Here is a 20,431-nt window from a genome sequence, read left to right as displayed (position 1 = left end):
ATTGAGGAAGGTTTCTGCAAGATCCATGTATCGGATCAAGAGAGCAGCTGCTAAAATGCCATTACATAGCAGCAAACAGATATTTGAAGCTGCTGGTACCTCTGGAGTCCCACGGACATCAAGGTGTAGAGTCCTCCAGAGTCTGCAACTGTGCATTAACCTTCTATTTGGCCACCACTAACCAATACTCGCAAGCAGAAATGGCTGCATTGGGCAGAGAAATACATGGAGACTAATTTTCCAACAGTCCTGTTCACTGATGAGTGCCGTGCAACCCTGGATGGTCCAGATGGATGGAGTAGTGGTTGGTTGGTGGAAGGCCACCATCTTCCAACAAGGTTGCGACGTCAGCAAGGAGGTGGTAGAGTCATGTTTTGGGCCGGAATCTTGGGAAGGAAGCTGGTCGGTCTCTTTAGGGTCCCAGAAGGTGTAAAGATGACCTTTGCAAAGTATGTGGAGTTTCTGACTGACCACTTTCTTCCATGGTACTGAAGGAAGAACTATGCTTTCCGTAATAAAATCATCTTCATGCATGACAATGCACCATCTCATGCTGCAAAGAATACCTCTGCATCAATGGCTGCTATGGGGATAAAAGGAGAGTTTACATCCAAACAGCAGCTCTGGGAGGCTATTCTGATATCTTGCAAATAAATTCAAGCAGAAACTGTCCAAAAACTCACAAGTTCAATGGATGCAAGACTTGTGAAGCTGCTATCAAATAAACAGTCCTATGTTAAAATGTAATGTGACCTGTTAAAATGTTGTTAAAAGTTTGATTGAAATAGCTTTTGATTTCAGTAAATATGCTGCAAACACAAAAAATTACAATTTTCAGTTCTTTACAACCTATAAAGTGTTTTGAAACTTACTGTGCATAATAATTTGGAAAAGTACATTGTAAGTTTTTTATTCTTAAAAAAATACTGTTATCATTAGGAGGTTTGTTCAATAAAATTTTGAATTGTACTTTTAATAGTTGATAACATGAGCATTATGCTGACTGTTATTTACATCAATTATTTTGGTAAATGAGAAAAATATAATTAGCATAATAATTTGGAACAGGGTGTAGTATGATTTAGAATAGTTACCTAAGCCTAGCCCCCTGATCTCCTGCTGATCTGGCTGACTACTACGATCTGTTCTCAGCCAACCTTTAGCCTGCATCCTCTAAATCTTCTCAACATGTGATGTCAATAAGGAAAGTAAAATAACATTGAAATGCATTATTATGTAGTTCCTACATGCTGTCTGTAAGATGTGGAAACGTTGTTAACATTTGTAACATCAATATTTTAGGCCCTCCTCACCTGCCAGCATTTTAAATGCTGCAGAAGAGAACTGTTTTGCAGCTGGATTTCAGCATATTAAAATGGTATTTATTCATACTTTTTGAAGGAACATATTACACTAATAGGTATGTTAGGGGTGTCTGTGGCTGGAGTTACCCCTTTAAATATTATGGAATAAAGCAGTATTTCTTTACCCCTTGGGTCAAGCCACTTTTTGTGTTATAAATTATATTCAGCTGCCACTTTGCTCAAAATAAGGTAGCTGATATATAGACACGCAACCACAGTAGCCATCTAGGTATAGTTTGATGGCGTATCCAGTATCTTAACAAATTATTTACTTCAAATAACTTTCAGACTGGCCTCCACCCACTGCTTTAATCCTTTAAGTGCCACAGAACGTAGAATCTACATTCTGTTGATAAATGTACCCAAGTGCCACAAAACGTAGTGGTACTTCAGGGTTTGGGAACAGATGAGCGGCTTTTAAAGCCACTCCCCGCTCATTCCCCAGCCTCTAGGCAATAAGCAAAGGCGGGGAACGAGTGGCCCCTGGGGCGCGATCGCCCAGGGGCCCCATAGGAAACGGCAGGCACGTTATTACTACGTGCCTGTTGTTTCCAGCTCTCCCCCCTCCCCTCCTGCACTGCCCACTCACAGGATCTGCAGAATTTTAGTGTTGTGTTTTTTTTTGATGACTTTATTGCATTTTATTGTTCTTTGTTCCCTGTGTTTGCCCATGGACATTTTGTCTGCTATATATTGATTTGGGTGCCTCTGTACACCACATAGTTTGGTAAATCAATGCATATTGGGCATCAAACTGTTCAGTAGACCCCTGACATTCATATTTAGAGTATTTTATTTTGATACGTTACGAAATGTGGGGTACATAATGGAGCAAATTGCAAGCTTTGTGACAATTTTCAGAAATTTCATTAAAAACGTTACATTTGGCATAGCTTTGTAGATTGCAGTAGAAAGATGTATTTACCCATTCTAGTTTTGTCAGAATGTGCACTTTCGGAAAATATATGGTTTTCTAATGTCTCCTTACTGTTAGGGAGTCTTATGGCACATAATACACATGCTGGGAGCTTATATTGCAGTGTTTCTGGTATAAATCCCTATATCATGAAAAATATGAATTTTTGTTTTTGTATTTTGAGCTCTAAATCTTGTTCCAGAAGTGGAAATACATAAAAAGAGCACAGAATGTTTACAAAATGTACAGAAAATCTACAGAAATCGACAATGCTGACCATTTACTGATAATTGTCTCTATGTGTGTTTTACCAGAAGCAATTCTCACTACTGTCTATGGCAGGGTATTCTCTGGTGTTTAGTAGCCGTGACAAGTTGATGGGTTGAACTTGATGGACACTGGTCTTTTTTCAACCCTATGTAACTATGTAACTAAGTAGCTGCTACTAAGTAGCTCTGTGTGTCTTCACCCTTAAAGGAGAAGCAAAGGCTAAGTCACTTGGGGGTGCCAGAATTTTAGACACCCTCAATTGATTTTAATCACTTACCTTTTACCCCGGGCTGGTGCTCCTGTTAGGAGAAAACCGCACCAGTCTGGGGTATCTGCGAATAAGCGTTTTCTCCTTCCTTATTTCTTCTGTCTTCGGAATCCCTGGGCCGGCACATGCACAGTAAAGTGAAGCCAACTTTCTGTTTTAAGTTCGGCTTTTCACTCTACTGCGCATGCACAAGAGCACAAAGACAGATGCAGGAAGAGGAGGCACTTGCTTGCAGGTACCCCGGGCTGGTGCGGTTTTCTCCTAACAGGAGCACCAGCCAGGGGTAAAAGGTAAGTGATTAAAGTCACTTGGGGGTGCCTAACATTTTGGCACCCCAAGTGACTTAGACTTTCCTTCTCCTTTAAGAATGTCAGCATGGGACAGACAATTACTGTTTCAGTGGCAATTTTGTTTACAGTTATCTTTAAAACTAATTAAAATTTTTTATATATATATATATATATATATATATATATATATATATATATATATATATATATATAGTGTATTGGAAAGTTGCTTAGAATAGCATTTTATTTTATTGGGCAAAATTGCATTTTTGGGTTTTCCCTCAGAAAAGGAAGAGGAAATATATGCAGCAACTAGGGTTGCCACCTTTTCTGGAAAAAAATACTGGCCTTCCTATATTTTCATCTTTCTTCCATATTTGTAATATTGGCACCAAGCATAATTTTTACTGGCCAGGTCAGATGGCTACCCTAGATTCAACACAGCCACAAATCTAATTACTAAGAAATATGAATGGCTCCGGGCTACTCCTGTAACTGTGGATAATTCCTCCTCTATGTTAACATTTGAAACCATTAGCTTAAAGGACAAGGAAAGGTTAATATAAATTAAAAGTAAGTCTAAAGGGCATTCTTTTTAAGTACTTACTGCATATCTAAATTCCCAGATCCCTGCTTGCTTCTCTGAGATATGGTTCTGGCAGCCTACAGCAGTGTGTAGACTACAGTGACGTCACTGAAATCTCTCTCCCCTTCCTGTAGGCTGCCAGCGGCAGCCTTCCTATTCTCTGAGCATGTGTGTAACTTGATCCTGTCTCCTGTTCTGAGCTACACATGCCCACCAGCCAATCAGAAGCGGATCTGCCTGAGGGGGGGAAGGGAATGAAACACATGTGCAGTATGAAGCAAGGAGGGAAAGGAAGGGAGACTATCTTTTTTAAAGATGGCTGCCTGTTCAAGAAAACAGATAGAAAATGTGAAGTAAGTGTGACTGAGTAAATATTTGATTAGGTGAGCCAAAAGTGTGGTGTTTTTACTAAACAATAGGAGGACTATTGGGCAGTATGCTATTTAAATTTTGACTTGCATTCTCCTTTAAACATGGCGTAAACCCAAAAATAAAGATGAAAAAATATAATTCTAGGTAACTTTCAGGTGTACATTAATCAAAGGTATTTGTAAATATAATTGCAATTGAAAGCAGCATTTGTTTGTCCCTTGGAATTTTCTGGTTCTGACTCTGAAACAATATAATGTATTCAGTTTTTCCCCAAGTCAGAAATCAGAACTACCAGTGCAAAGAATATAAACAGGCAGATACCGCTTTTAATAACAATTACTTATAAAACCAATGAAATCATTTACATTTGAAAGTTGTTTAGCATTACAGTTTCTTTCGTGATTCTATAAAAATCCTTTGCATGTGAATGCGAAAATGACCATTAGTAATTGTACACTTAGATACCAGTTTGATAGTGTATTAGGTTGCTTTACTTTGGACAGTCAAATAAAATTACTTTGTCAAGCTGAGTATGCCATGTTGGCCAATTAACTAACTGTACACTCCACATTTCTTTACACAATTTGGTCTGACCTGTTTTGCGGGCAAAGGACCTCAGGCAACAGTCTGTCTGTCCAAATTACTAATGCCCATTTTTAGTATGTGGATGTGGGGAATTGGCACTTTGGACAAATAGCCTATTACTTGTGTGAGTAAAATAATCCTTAGTTCTTCCTCACCCCGATGAACAGAACAGTGCTATTTTTCCATTCCTGGCGAAGGGCCATAGCTCACAATAAAGATCAGGTCAGCCTTAGGCTACAGCAGGGATCCCCAACCTTTCATACTCGTGAGCCACAGTCAAATGTAAAAAGACTTGGACACAAGCATCATAAAAGGTTATGGAGGTTCCAAATAAGAGCTAAGATTGGCTATTAGTGTTCATAGAGGCGACCTATCCGCTTACAGGAGGCTTTATTTGGTAGTAAATCTTGTTTTTATTAGGGATGCACTGAATATAAGAGTTGGTTCAGGATTCGGCCTTTTTCGGCAGGGTTCGGTTTTGGCCGAATCCATGGTCCTGGCCGAACTGAATCCGCATTCCAATTAGCATAAATTAGCATATGCTAATTAGCATTTGGAAAGGTTAGGGGGGAAAAAATTTCTAAGCGCGCGCCAATGTTTAACCCTTACCCATCCTAATTACCATATGCTAATAAGGATTCGGATTCAGTTAAGTATTAGGCCAAATCCGTCTGTGTGTGTTTGGGAGTTCGGCTGAACCCAAAAAAGTGTTTGGTGCATCCCTAGTTTTTATTCAACCAAAACTTGCCCCCCTTGGGGCAACCAAGGGGGTTGGTGAGCAGCAAGTTGCTCACGAGCCACTGGTTTGGGACCACTGGGCTACAGACACACGTGACCTGTAAACATCCATTTTCGGCTGATCTCTGCTTGATGTAGCTGCATTGAGGCTGATGCTGTGCCTGTCAGTGCAGAGCTGAGAGAGTAACATAGTAGCAAAGTAAGTTAGGTTGAAAAAGACACATGAACAGATCCTACAAACGCAGGCGTTAAGCCACGTGTGACTGTGGCCTTAGGGCAATAGGGTACTTGAAAGGTTGTCATTGTATGACCTATTGAAATTACTATTCTCATAGTATTTCAAGCAGCTATATTCATCTTGATTATTTACAGAAGTTTGTAATAAGTAACACCATCAAATATAGATTACAGATAAATATATCTGTCCTTCCATGTAATATCAGCCTGAGGAAGTGTTTTACTTTATCTTTACTGATATTCCATTATCAGTGCCAAAAAAAGTTCACTTCATGTTTAAGTAAATACAATTATAGGCTATAAAGGCTGCTTCCATATGCTTATTAAAGAAGGCTCCTCAGCCTCAAAAATAATAATAATAATTATATATTAATTAAACAATTTCAGTGGTTTCAAGATATTTATTGTTTATTGCTGTTGGTATTATTATGTAGTTGCAGTGTGTTTGATTATCCCCCTTGGTTCTCAGGGCCTAACTTTTAGGGGCTGATTTACTAACCCACGAATCCGACCCGAATTGGAAAAGTTCCGACTTGAAAACGAACATTTTGCGACTTTTTCGTATGTTTTGCGATTTTTTCGGATTCTGTACGAATTTTTCGTTACCAATACGATTTTTGCGTAAAAACGCGAGTTCTTCGTATCCATTACGAAAGTTGCGTCAAAAGTTGCGCATTTTGCGTAGCGTTAAAACTTACGCGAAAAGTTGCGCATTTTTCGTAGCGTTAAAACTTAACGCTACGAAAAATGCGCAACTTTTCGCGTAAGTTTTAACGCTACGCAAAATGCGCAACTTTTTACGCAACTTTCGTAATGGATAGGAAAAACTCGCGTTTTTACGCAAAAATCGTATTGGATCCGAAAAATTCGTAAAGAATCCGAAAAAATCGCAAAACATACGAAAAAATCGCAAAGTACCGATCATTACGAAAAAAACGCAATCGGACTCCATTCGACCCGTTCGTGGGTAAGTAAATCAGCCCCTAAGTGTAGTGGAATGCTTACTCTGTTATTGGTTTAGTGCCCGTGTCAATCAAGTGTGGTATCCAATCAAAACGGCTTCTAAATATTCCTGTCTACCTGAAAGGTCTGTGGAAATACAGCCATAAGCACTTACAGAAATGCTGCACTGAGTCCTCAAAAGATTTGTTGTCTCTTTGTTTTCCTGTTTCAGAGACACGTAGCTTTCTCCACCCCCCCCACCTTAGGAATGTGTGATCTGAACCAAGTCTTGGTCTTTGGTGCAGGAGCGAGGCGTTATGGGAACTTACTTTACAGAGCTTAGCGGTTTTATTCCTATGAGGCTTCTGAGAGAAATATGGGGAGCCTCATGTTGGCCACTTTTTGGTTGTTTACGTAATCAGATTTACTCAACATTCAGGTCAAAGTAATGACATATGACACTTTGAAATCAGCCTTGTGCACCTATTGATGCTGCCTACATCCTGGAGGTAGTGGTAATTCTAGGGTTCCCACAGTGGGTTGCATCAGTAGGCACTGGTGCCCATTGAATCTGATTCTGCGGTCATTTTCACATGCCTAAAGTGACACAGTCCACACTCTGCATGTGGTTTATGGAAAATGTGACCGTGTATGTCGATGTGTTATTTTGGTGGACACATCTCAGCAGGTAAAAGCAATAGTGCTGGAATTCTGAGAACATTGCATTGTATACTGTACTTACTTGTGAGTAATATGTTTTACTATTATCCTTTTGTTTGTTTGTCCTGTTTGTTAATTGCAAAAAAAAAAAAAAAAAAAAAAAGATTGGGCCAGTTGAATACAAGGAGAAACATTTTTTTCCTAATCCAATTCCATATCTCCCTTGTGAAATAAATTTATTAGTGATTAGTGATTATTAGTGATTAATTCTTTTTTAATTAAATATGACATGTTCTTTTGTGCTATGTTGTGAGCGCCCATAAAATAAAATCACAACACTGCACCAATTTCTTCTGGAAATCTTTTTTCCTCTCCTTGCATGCCTTTCCAAAATGCATCATTCTTTGCACCGTGGACCTATGTAGTGTCGCGTATACTATAAATATGCTATATTTTTTCTTTATACATCTGCTTTGTTGACGCCTACTAAAATAATGTGTGTGTATGGTTCCTCAGCCTTCATTATTCGTATGTAATATATTTTATTTTCTTAAATTATATAGGCCGTAAAGCATAATGACTTGTCTTGTTTTATGTGCAGAATATATTGTGTTTTTCTATTTATAAGTTTTATTAGTATAGGGAAGTCTCCAATTACAACAGTTGCATGAGTGTGACGGTATATATTAGTGCCCGTGCTTTTGCAAACAAGTGAATTTTCAGTTGTATTTTTGGAAAAGGGAAGATGTACTCAAAAAATGTTGCCTTTATACAGTACATCATCAAATATAAGAGTGGAAACATACAGGAGCTAAGCAACAAAAACCGCTTATGCATTTGGTCTTTTTCTAGTGACATGGTTTTCACATTTTTATGTATTTTGATGCTGACCTATTTTACACTAACTGCCCTATTTTATACTAACTGGCTGATGCCAAGCCTCTAAGTTCTCAGTAATATCATGATAAAAGGAAGGGGAACAGCTAGTTCCTGTGGGGGCTTTAAGGTGAATGCTCAAAAAATAGAGGGACCAGTAAGGCCCTACAGTATTTGAAATTACAATATTCACAGATCCATACTACACACCATCATGCTATAATCTTAAAACCTGGCAATGTTGTTATTTATATGCAGTTCCTGTGCCTTTGTGGGTTATTTTGAATGGGAAAAACATCTTATTATTTACTTTGTGGCCTTAGACCAAAGAGAGGGTTTGCTGGGTTGTGTTATTCATTGAGTTCTTTGACCAATACTTAGTATTTGTTAGACTTAATAAACTGTGTTGAATGAAAAGCCTTTCCCTTTGCATTGACTGTCGTCAGGGTCATTAGGTTTATGGAAATATAGTACAAAAGACAAGTTGTTTAGCTTTGGAGATGTTCACTTAATATTCAGCTGTTTTGCCATGCATATCTGGCTGTTTGATCTTTACTTTAAAGTGCTGGTAAAACAAGAACTGTAGTGTAAAATTAATTGCCCACTGGTTTATAGCTTACTGTACATTGTAGGAAAGTGTTAACATTATGACTTACTGTAGCCAGGGTTCAGTGTGGACAGGGTGCAGTTTGCTCTGAGTTTAATGAACAAGGATAAAAATAGAAATGGGAGGAGGTAGGTAAAGGTGTAATAGCCCTGAAAGCCAATCGGGTGATAAGAAGCTCGGCAGCTCAGCTTCTATCAGCTGTTGGCAGTCAATAAGGCTTTCCTATATAAGTAGCTTGTCAGGCTTTTTCTAAAATTATGCGCTGAATATATGCAAAATGGGATTACAGGAAATTTTTTTTCTACTCTTTCTGTTTGGCAGTATTCAGTTAAAGTGTTACATATCGTACACAAACATTTGCATGATTGCTATCCTTATCTCAATATTTAACATTTCCTTTTAATGGAAGAAGGTGTGTGGAAATAGTGCACTGAGATCAGTAAGGCACATGAATTAGGTAAATTACCTGTAAAGTCATGGAGACTGATGAGCAAGGGGGTGTTCGCTGACATTGGTAAGGACTTGTTAGGATATGAACAGAAAGGGGGAGATCAGTGGATCGCACATGAAGAAAGAGCCGTGATGAAACTGATTGCACAGAGATTTGTGGGAGAAAGGGGGGGAAATAAACAGAGATCCAGGAGTGAGCTGTCAAATCAATACAATGTTGAGGAGGGAGTGGTTGTCCTATGCCAGCGACGGAGCAACAAGAGGGTTTTCAAAATGATATTGGTACCTCGCCTTGCATAAAAGTAGCAGTTCTGATAAAAGCCAGACCCTAATTGGCACATAATATAACTGTGGTGGTTGTAATGGGATAATGGCCACCAAATAAATGCTCAACATGTGTAATTCCTAAGGTACTTAGTGATAAAGCCAATAAAGAGACAGTGGCTTCAACCCACTGTCAAGATGCAAAGAGGTAGGTTAATTATATTCTGACAAATTTGAGTTTGCCTTTTGTTCCTTTGATAAGAGAAACCAGATTGCTAGCTTTGCAAGTGAAGCGATTGATGTTAATTATTAGAGTAGGGTTCCACAGTCTTCATTGTTGCCCAGACACACACTATCTGTTTTGGTTTGCACGGCTTATGAACTGGCTACTTAATTTTTGTCTGACACTGGGGGGTGGGGGGTTAGGGGAAGTGGAGTTCCCGCAATGGTAATTCCCCCACAGAGTTTCTCAGATTATATTTATCCATCTTTCTGCAACTCCTTGAGAAGACTCATGTCTGGCCGAAACCTTAACCAAGGATGTTTTGTTTTTGTTGAATTGTCAGCCATAGAGATGCTTGGGGTACCAATGTCTGTCCAGTTGCTTACGGTCAGTAGTATTGATAGCCCCACAAACTTCAATGTGATTATTCAATCCCTGTTTATGAGTAGGAACTGGCACATTGCTCAACTTTTGTATGGCAGGCTTACTTTCTATGGGCTGTAAGTGCCGCAGTTTGTGACAATTACCTATACTTGTACTTTATTGTACTGGTGCTATTTACTGAGTAATTTGGTATCCCCTACCACCCTCCATGTAAAGCCAGTTATGCAGAAAAGGAATGTTCTGTGCACACAGTGCTCTCATACTTCATACAGTGTGTGATGGAAATCCTAATTGTAGATGAAATGCATGTTTTCTTTGAATGCATGCTGTGAGGCAGTTTGAGCACATTTTCTCCAGAGTTTATACACAGGAGAAACAGGCCCATTTACAAACCCCTGGCAAATTAGCACTTTAGGCAGTAATTGATGAAATGATAATTGATGAAATGATGATTAGCTTTGTTTGAACAGCTACTAGAAGCAATAAATGCAAACAATTGATTGGTTTGCTATTGGTTACTGCACTAGGGCAAACATGCTTTTCTGTAGTGAGCCCCATTGTATGAGTTAGGCCCATACTGGCAATCTGTGGGTTCTGACAAATGCCAGAGGGGCTGCTGTAAGATGCCATATATAGTTATTATTTAATGGGCTGGTGGGCGTTTGTTTGCCCCTCTGCTTTTGAAATGCCAGGGCCTATTGTGAATTGCAGGAGTTCTCTGCTTCCTCATAAAAGTTTCTTCAAGTGAAAAGCTATAAATACTTTTGTGCAAGTGTTATACATTTTAATGAAGCATGTTGAATGGCCCGGAAGAATGCTGTATATGTTTGTATTTATGTTTTAAATGAATCTATGCATCTTAATTTGCCAAATCCCAACTCTAGTAAATCCATCTTACATAAGTAAAATCATACTTGCTCATCTAGCTTTGCAGACTGCAATATAAATATTGAAACCACAGTTACATAGGGCAAGTGCCAAAGACGTTGCAATAGTCACTGCTTTATTAGTCTATGTCTGCATTCTGCTAAAAACAGAGTTGTACTGATTTTCTAGGTTTACGTGCCAAAATAATGAAACCTTTGCTTACTGTTGCATTTATTTTACAAAATATTGTTGCTAGGTGCACAGCAATGACGGCGGCAGGAATATGGAGTATATATAAGTTCAATGACAAGCAACATAGATATTAAGTATCCAAACAATCTGCCTTTATTAATTAACCTGGGTTGATTCTCTGGTAGTGCCTGTTATAGTAATTAAAGTATTCATTTTCTAAAATCTCCAATTTTTATAAAACTATTATTTAAAAAAAAATCTGCTGTGGAATTTCCTTTTCCTTGCTAACTGTCCTTATCTTAGTCACTCCTTTAATGAATATATGTGTATTACTAGACATGGTTGAATCACAGTGGCTTAACTGAGGCTGTAAAGAGCACCCAGATTATATTGACAGCATTATATATTCCAAGCAAGTTATGAGGTTGGAAGTGCGGTTGTGCAATAATTGTCGCAGATGGTGTGCAAAAGGCACATTGCGTCCAAAATCGCTCCTTGAACTCCTGCTCCTAAAATTGCACTTTCAGGCTGCTGCTGTTGTAAAGGGCACTTATAGGGGCTCATTTACTAACCATTAATTTTTCATTTTAAACTCTATTTGAATTTTTTTTTCTAAAAAGCCAAAGAGAAAAAAAACACTGCAACTTTTCTGAGATTTACTCGGCTAAGTATCCAAATTTGACAATTCACCAGATGAAACTTGCCAAGTTCACATAGGAGACAGTGGCAGAGGTCCATGAACTTTCCCTGAATTTCTTTCTTTTGTCTCAAAACTTTAGAGATTTCACTGGGTTTTGTCTGAAAATTATGACTTTTTCGAATTGCCACAACAACAATTCAAAAGGACTTTTCTCCGACTTGCTTTTTTAGTAAATATCAGACATTCGGGAAAATGAAATTAGTTGAATTTGAAATTTTTTTAAAAAATTAGAAATTATAGAGTTTTAGTAAATCTGCCCCATAGTGTTACTTTTCTGTAGAACTTCAACACTTTATATGTGCCATATATGAGCTATTCTGAATCCTCAGCAAAGTATTAATCCATTTAGCTGTGTCTCATCTAATATGTAAACTATTGCCATATATGTGCAATATATGAGCTGTTCTGAATCCTCAGCAAAGTATTAATCCATTTAGCTGTGTCTCATCTAATATGTAAACTATTGTTAATCGCTTTTCTTTAAAAAGCATAATGGATGCATCATTTTTCTAAATTGCTTCTTATAGTCTTGTTTGTCATTACAGCAGCTTTCCCTGCCCTTGGTGATTAATCTGAAAAGCTGTTTTTAATCCACTAATGCATACATTTGTTTCCTTTTCAAACTCTGCTCTGGCTTTTGACATCTAAATGTTTTCTTTTATCTTTCTGTTGTTCTGTTCAGTTTCGCTTGAAAAGCGTTGTGTCTAGTGTAGTGCTACACTAAAATATGTATCCTTTGTGTTTTTAGTGTGAAGCACTCAGAGTAAATAGCCCCCAGGACCCACCTTCTCCACGGCTGCATAGTTTCCATGTATAAAAAATAACTTATTTACTGTCTAATGGCCAAAGTATGCAGAGATCAACATTGTTCTTTGCCACCCTTTCCAAAAGTGGCCTGGTAAGATGGCTGTGCTGTTGATCTCCATCTTTTTTTCTGTTAAACAGCAGACATTTTATTCTGCAAAAAAAGGATGGCGTTAGGAGGGTAATTCATTAATTGAATGAAGAGGAGAGTGGCAGAACTCTGTCCCTCTGGTAATCAAAGTTCTATTTTCTCTTGCTAGTGCAAGAGAAACTTTTAGGTCCTTAGGCTTTAGCCCATTGTTCTTTGAGTTCTCCTGAAATATTACTTTTGGTATAATAATATTTCTTCTAAGAATTACTCTTGGTGAGACCTATGTTGATCAAAATATGTCTGCTGTGCTAGAAAAATATGCTTTCTATAGTGGGTGATGTGCAGATCCTGCAGAGACACTGGACAAAGGTATTTTGACTGCCACCGCCCCATTATAAGGGTTATTTGTATCAGTAGCCAGTTGTCCTGCCTCTGCACCATTTTGTGCTACAGAAAAAACAAACTACTTTACAGAAACAATACTTTTCTCAAAGCAGTGACTGCAGCTTTGCAGTGTTTTCCTCTGGGAGTGTTAATGCCTTATTTTTCACATACTTTCCATTTTAATCGCATCCATAAACTTCTTTATTATTTAGGCGATTAGCAAGCTTTTTCCTTTTGGTATTGATTGCTAATGGAGAACCTGAGAAAATAAGAATTGGTGGTAACTGAGATAATGCTTCTTTCTGTAAAAAGTTGCCAATGCTTTTTATTATAGGATTTTCATCAATGTTAATGTATTTTGTTCTTCCACATTGCATTTAGGCTAATGCCGCACAGAGCTGATTCTCGTTTATCCACAGGCCAAGAATGGGCCCCTATGCTGGCATCAGCCTTTCCTTGTGCCTGCACCCAGAGCTATTGCATCGGCTCAGGTGCAGGCAGCGGATTTTGGCACCGAAAGGTGTACTTGCACATTTTATGTGTGTGCAAATTATGTGTGCACTTAGATGCTATGAATGGATAGATGCCATAGAAAACTGAGACCTGTTAAAGTAATATTTTACCTATAGTGTAGAGCAAGGATCCCCATGCTCCACCCATGAGCCACATACAAAAAATAAAAAAGGTGGAGAGCAACACAAGCATGCAAATAGGTCCTGGGGGTGTCTATTATGGGCTGTCTTTGGCTATTGATCGCTCCTGTGTGGTCTGGTAGCTACAGGAGGATCTGTTTGGCAGTGCACCATGTTTTTATGCCTCCAAACCAAGAATTTAAAAATAAGCACCTGCTTTGAGGCCACTGGGCTTGGGCCATCTAAGGGCTTGGTGAGCAACATGTTGCTCATGAGCCACTGGTCGGGGATCCCTTGTGTAGAGGTATATGTTTATTTTTGGGGGTGCATCAGCATTTTTTACTGTAATATTATTTTACTGGTTGCAACCATGCATTCATACAGAATGAATGTGTGTGCCTAAGCCATAAGCCATCAATAATTTCACTGAGTGTTCTGATAAAAAAAAGAAAATGTAAACATAAAAACCAGTGAGAGCGCTATAGATGCAGGGCCACCATCAGTAATCCTTATACTGGTGCAGGAACACCAGGGGCCCCCGGTGGGGAGACCCTTCATACAAGTAAAATGGGGCCTCCGTAAAGAAGAAAATGCCCATCTCATGCTTGGCCATGTCCCAAGTGTGCCAAAACTTTATTCTTGATCAACATAATTGTTTATCCAAAAGGAAAAACACTAGCATCTTTGATTGGGCACAGTCCATGAATCACCATAAATTATTTTGTAAAACTTGTGAAAATGTGAACTTTATCTGTAACTAGGCAATGAGAAAACATTGTGATACTTCAGTAATCAATTGCACAATGAATACTGTGTCTGATAAAAGCGTAACCGTATATCCCTTACTTTGCCCTTTTATAGTAACCCACTGCAGTGCACCTGTTACATATCAAGTAAAGCTGTAATGCATTTTCCCTTAACATGATACATCAGTAGTGTAATTTTACATATGCATAGAATGACTGATGTGGAATCTGGTAAAACCTGATCATTTTTGGCAACATACTAACCTGAAATAATGGTACCGTAACCTTTTCTCCATTATTTGCTGTTATTTGTAAAACTCACAGAAATGTAATTCTGCTGTTAATGTCTATTTATTCTTTAAACTGTATAAAAATTCTTGAGCTTTTTAAATTCTGGTTGCAGAAAGAGAGTAAAACTCCACCTAATTCTACTAAGATAACTCTTGAGGATTAACTACTACACTTTTATGCTGGCTGTCCACATTTACCAGCCAGCATGACTGGTGGATACTGTTTGGTCATAACCACATAGGGCCATGGATGAGATACTTTCTTGGTGAGCCTGCATAGGCATCCTAAATTAGGTTTTGGGCCCATGAACAGAAGAGCCTGATTTGGTCCATAGCTGGATTGACCAAACAGGTCACATGTTTTGTGCTATCTGACCAAACAAGTGACACTTCCAGTGTTTGGCTAGCTTTATACTTAACTATAAAGTTCTTTGTAGTGGTAAAAATATTAGCATGCCACTGACGGCACCAAGACTCCTTTGATGAGGTTTGGGTTACCTGTCTTACTAGCCCTGTCTTGATAATACATCTTGTGTCCCTACATCTGCAGATGACCCAAAACCTTTAAACAAAAGCCCCAGTGTGTTCTTTCTGTAAGCAAAGGCCTCAGAAGTATTTTTTATGGTCAAAATTGCCCGATGTAATGTTTGTCCAAAGACTAAAGGGCTCCACTAAATTGACATCACTCTTGTTGCACAAACTAATAAATCTTGGCAAGCATAGTAAATTGTAAACAATTTGGCAGTTTTACAGGTACTGCAGTTTCAATAATCTCACAATCTCAGGTAGTATTTCAGGCAGACATAAATATGTTGTAAAACAGATAATGTTGATATAATTGGTAAGTGTCGTATTCATGCTATTTAAGGTTACATGCAAAATTAATTCTTAGATTTATTACAATTGTTAATCCAAATTACAGATGGATGCCTTACTCGGAATACCCTAGGCCTTGACCATTCTAGATAACCGGTACTATACCTGTATAATGTCATTTCAGCTTTATTTAACAAATAAATATATGTTATAATTGCACTTCAACCACGGTCACCACTGGTCTCCTAATTCTCTTTGGCCCTCAATCCACTGCTCCCCTTTTGGATGAAATACGAAAATTTCTGTTGTGCGTTAATTGCGTGAAAAATCGTATCGTGGTGTACGAAAATATCGTGGTACGATCCGAAAGTTTCAAAACCTTTCTGACTGATGATTTTGGAAGCCTCCCATAGGACTTAATGGCACTCTTGATTTCCGAAACTTTCGTACTCGTTGCGACAAATACGATTTTGTTGCACAAATTGACGCAAAGCACGAAAAAGACGCAGAAATTAACGAAAACATCGTAGAAAACACGCACAGTTCTAAAACTTAAAACTTACTGCATTCAGACTCAATCGTACTTTAATGAATAGGCCCCATAGTGTTGCAGTTGACAGCTGCATCGTTCTCATATGATACAGAAAACATTTTAAATGTTTCATTTTTAGACATTGCGTAAACAAAGCAAAAAAAAAAAAAAATCTAAGCCTTAGCATTCACTAAAGTTTGGATTTAGAAGAAGACATGCCTAAACTTGCAAGGAATGAATTTAGCAAAGAACAGTTGCCAAGGTCACCTATTTTACCCTTAAACTGGGGAGAAGAATAATAGGGAATTGGTAACTTCTCATCTGTTTATCTTTAACTTGAGGCCAGTCCTAGCATGCTGAAACTAGCACAACTGCACCGCTGAAAATAAACTTGCTGAGAGCGCACGGTAAACATTTATATGAAATCTAATCTAACAAACCACTATTAATTTAAGCTGACTATTCAGATCGTAATGTTTCATATGATTCTTATTCTGGAAAAAGCAAATACCAAAAAAAGTTATAATTGGTAGATAGAGATACCATAATGTATATGTTCCTTTATATGCAGGTGGTTATTTAATGAAGTCAAAGGTAGAATTGTGCTAACCTCATTGGACTTTGACTCTGGAAGCAGATTAAATCATTGTGAAAAAGTAGAAGAAGGCACTCCAAAAATTCTAACAAGCAGGCCATAAAAGTTAGTTCACATGTCCTTATAAAAGCCCTACATGTTTCATGGGGATGAAATGTGTAAAGTATTTTTTTAAGGACATTATTTTTTACTTACTCAGATTGTTTGGGTCTTAATTTTGTGTCTACCTTCTATAATGGCATTTCAGGGTCCTATTTCTTAACCTACAAATAGGATTGTGTCTTATTTTGATTTATTTTCTAATTTATATTATAATGAAGGTTTTATTGTAAGTAATAAAAAGCCTATGAAATCCAGTTATTTGACTTAAACAATTTTTGACAGTGAGTAAATCTTTCTCTCATTTTCAGTAGTGAGCCATGCCCCCTGGGTGTTTGCAACAACAGCCAGCCACCATTACCCCCCTTTGTAACTGCTTAGTAACTTTGTTTTGATGGCTGTGGGGGGAACTGGAACCATGCAGCAGACCCTGTTAGCAGCATGTGTCTGGGACCCCCTTTCGACCCATCTCCCTGGTCATGGGGGTCTCCTGTATGGGTAACTTACACCACTACAGATTGCTGTAGTTCTTTAGTACAAAATTGTTTTTTTTCCATGTTTGAGGTGGGGAAATAACATTTTCAAACTCAAGTGCTAATATTTCTGTCATTTCATGAACATGTATAGAACCTTGACTTATCAGGGGGTTTTCCTAATGCATTGTAACACACTGCACACTGTGCTTGCTTCCTGGGCTTTTTTCTGTCTTTATCAGGTACCTTTTTTTCCAGCTTTCTGGACTTGTGTAAATTCGGCACTAAAGGAATTAAAAAGTACTTTTTAGCCTCTTAGATCATAAACAGTGATATAACCACTTGCTGTGTTGCGTTTTAATTCTGACATATGGGTAATTTACTTTTATGAGATTTGGAAAACATTAATATCTGATAAGTCTAATTTCCTTGTGTAATCATTGCTAAATATTTTTTAGACACATCAATTAGAACAATAAAACAATAAAAGGTTATGTCTTTAAGGGTTATTTTAATTACATTTCTGCCTTTCTGGGTGATGCTGTGAAGTTGTTGCACTTTGCACCCTCCCCCTTTGCAAGTGTGTCAAACTGGAACAGCACCAGCTTTTAAAAGTTAAAATGCCTTTATTGTACACTTATGGCACTGCAACCCTTTGCACTTTGTACAGTGCCTCACTTGGTGCCACAAATGCCCCCCACCCCCTCCTTCCTGGTCTTAACTTGCATCAACTAATCTGTCCTGCAATAGGTGGTAAGGACAGGGCAAACTCAAGCTGAATTGTAAACAGTGCAGCAAAACCACTGGACACAAGTTTTTTTGGAATGAGTAATAAGGTGTGAGATTTTGTGCCCTAAAATGACCCCTAAGTCTCTCTTGGGTAGTATGCGAAGGTTTTAGAACAGTGATATTGTTGATTATTCAAGCTGTAACTATTAGAACACTAAGGGGGTGATTTATCAAAGCTTGAGTTTTTTTTTTTCCCACGATTTTTGTGCTAAAAAAAAAGCTCTAATTCGAATTGCGAATCCAAAACTCAAATGTCTGGTATTTATTAAGCTAAAAAAAAAAAACAAAAAGAGTATTTCATATGCAAGTTTTTTTTACTTAGAAAAACAAACTCAAATTCACAAACTAAAAAATTGATAAATAAGCCTATAATAGTTTATACAATCAGTGATCGGTTATTAATAATTGTAGAATTTTTGCAGATTTAAGACACATAACCTTTACCCCTTCTGCGAAATAACAGATTAGACATTAGAACATTGCTTTTACATAATGAAATAATGATAATAAAATTGTAACTGCTTAGTAGATAATTTGGTCTTGCTCTTTGCATGTTCATTAATATAGATATTGTTTTGAAGTCATAAATATTGCTACTATAATTGTTTAATCAGTCTCCATATTTCCAAACGTTTGTCTAGACACACCATCAGCATATAATAAAATTGACAAATTTTCCTGAAAGTGAAGCTATGATTTAATTTCTAATGCAGCATTTTTGTTGTTGTTTTGCATACTGCATCCACATACATTTGCTGCAAGTACAGTAATTTGCCAGCATCTACAATGCCCCAAACTTAATTACCCATTAAGAATAAAGGTCCCACATTTGTTATGTGTACTCTCAAATGCATGTTTGTTAAACACAGAAATAAATGGGCTTAAACATTCCTTGTAAAAAATCACTTTAAACACAGGTTCATTACCTGGCAACAAATCTGCATAGCACCTCCCCTAAGCTACATTTCTTCAGTACTCTTGTCTACCTTCCATTCACCACTGGTACCAAAACTGCTGTGGCCAGTGTTAGGGCCCATTCCACAGCCGGAAGTCTGAAAGCAGGTTCCCCCTGCAATACCTGTTACGACCTATTAAACCCTTTTCTTCCATCCAAACTTTAACCATAGACGTTGACATAGTCAGTACTGAGTATTTAAAACCAACCTTATGTCAGTTGTTCCCCAACCCTTTTTAAATCAGGACCCTCTGTTTTGTCCATAATGTTTCATTCTGTAACCTTGGTTTATTAATGTATTCACCTTTTATTATATTATTGTAAAGTACTGCACATCTTTTTGACCTTATTTAAACTCCTGGCTCTACCTAAGCTGATCATAAAACCCCGCACTAAACTGATGAGCACCAAGATCAGCTATTATCCTGGCTTCTGCTTCAAAAACCCCAGTGGGTTACTTTTAGCCTATAGGATAAATCCATATAAATGGGATTTTCTTGGAGCTCTTTCGGACTAGTTCACAGAATTCCTTGTGTTTGGCCTTATAAAAATAAATGTCAGTTCTTTTGACTGGTGAAACTTCCTCTGCTCACTGTAAAATACTGTATAAATGAATCATTAATTTCTGTTGTTTAGGACTTTAGAACAATTATCCCTCTAAGCTGTATGCTCATGCTGGTGCTCATACACACAAATTTTTACGCAGGGCACGCAAAAAATTTTGTGTGGAAACAAGATTTTGCATTCATTCTGGCCTGAACACACAATTTTAAAAATACACACATGGTTAAAAAAATTTTGCTCACATAGCCGAGAAGAAATTAGAGGGAACATTGCTTCAGAATATCTTCAATTACAGCATAGAAACATTTCATGTAGTTGTTAAAGCTTTTCTTTTATACACCAGCAGATTACATTTTAATGTTAATCATCAAACCAGTGTTAAACTCCTATTTCTTTTCTTTGCAGTCGCAAATCTGGACAATATACTATGAACCAAGGAAATGTTAATCCAAGCCTTGAAAAGGTAGCCTTTAACAGATCTGGCTCCCAGGACTCCTTGGATGAGTTGTCTTTGGATGACTACTGGACAGAAGTCGAAAATATCAAACAAGACACTAACACCAGTCAAGATGAGCAAAATGTTGTAAAAGAACCTGATGGTACTGAACTTCTAACCGTCTGACCAAATCACTGACCCAACTATAGATTTTTTTTTTGTGTTGTCCTCTCTGTATTCTTTCTGTATTGGTCCAAAGGTAATCTAAGAGGTTCCTGTATTTTTTTTATTAAAGACTAAACCTACCAGTCTGAGAAGCTAATGGCTGAGTTTCAATGGCCATCCTTATACATGGTCATGTAACCAATTGTGTCATTCGGGGGGTTTCCTTTTTTTTTTTTTATTTTCATTACATTACCATGAATCCAAAAGTA

At 37.8% G+C, this 20,431-nt stretch overlaps 1 protein-coding gene across 2 annotated transcripts in view; it reads left to right on the top strand.

The window, feature by feature from the left end:
- Positions 1-20,431, top strand: part of arhgap18 (Rho GTPase activating protein 18) — a 78,898-nt gene that overhangs the window by 33,282 nt on the left and 25,185 nt on the right. For both annotated transcript variants that reach the window (NM_001078868.1, XM_031901785.1), the window contains exon 2: positions 19,967-20,160. In NM_001078868.1, coding sequence (NP_001072336.1) covers positions 19,967-20,160 — 194 coding nt within the window. The remainder of the gene's footprint in view (positions 1-19,966; positions 20,161-20,431) is intronic.

This window comes from Xenopus tropicalis, chromosome 5 (genome assembly GCF_000004195.4).
Source record: "Xenopus tropicalis strain Nigerian chromosome 5, UCB_Xtro_10.0, whole genome shotgun sequence".
Taxonomy (NCBI): Eukaryota; Metazoa; Chordata; class Amphibia; order Anura; family Pipidae; genus Xenopus; species Xenopus tropicalis.
The sequence above is the reverse complement of the archived record's forward strand: the minus strand, read 5'-3'. Positions and strand labels throughout refer to the sequence as shown.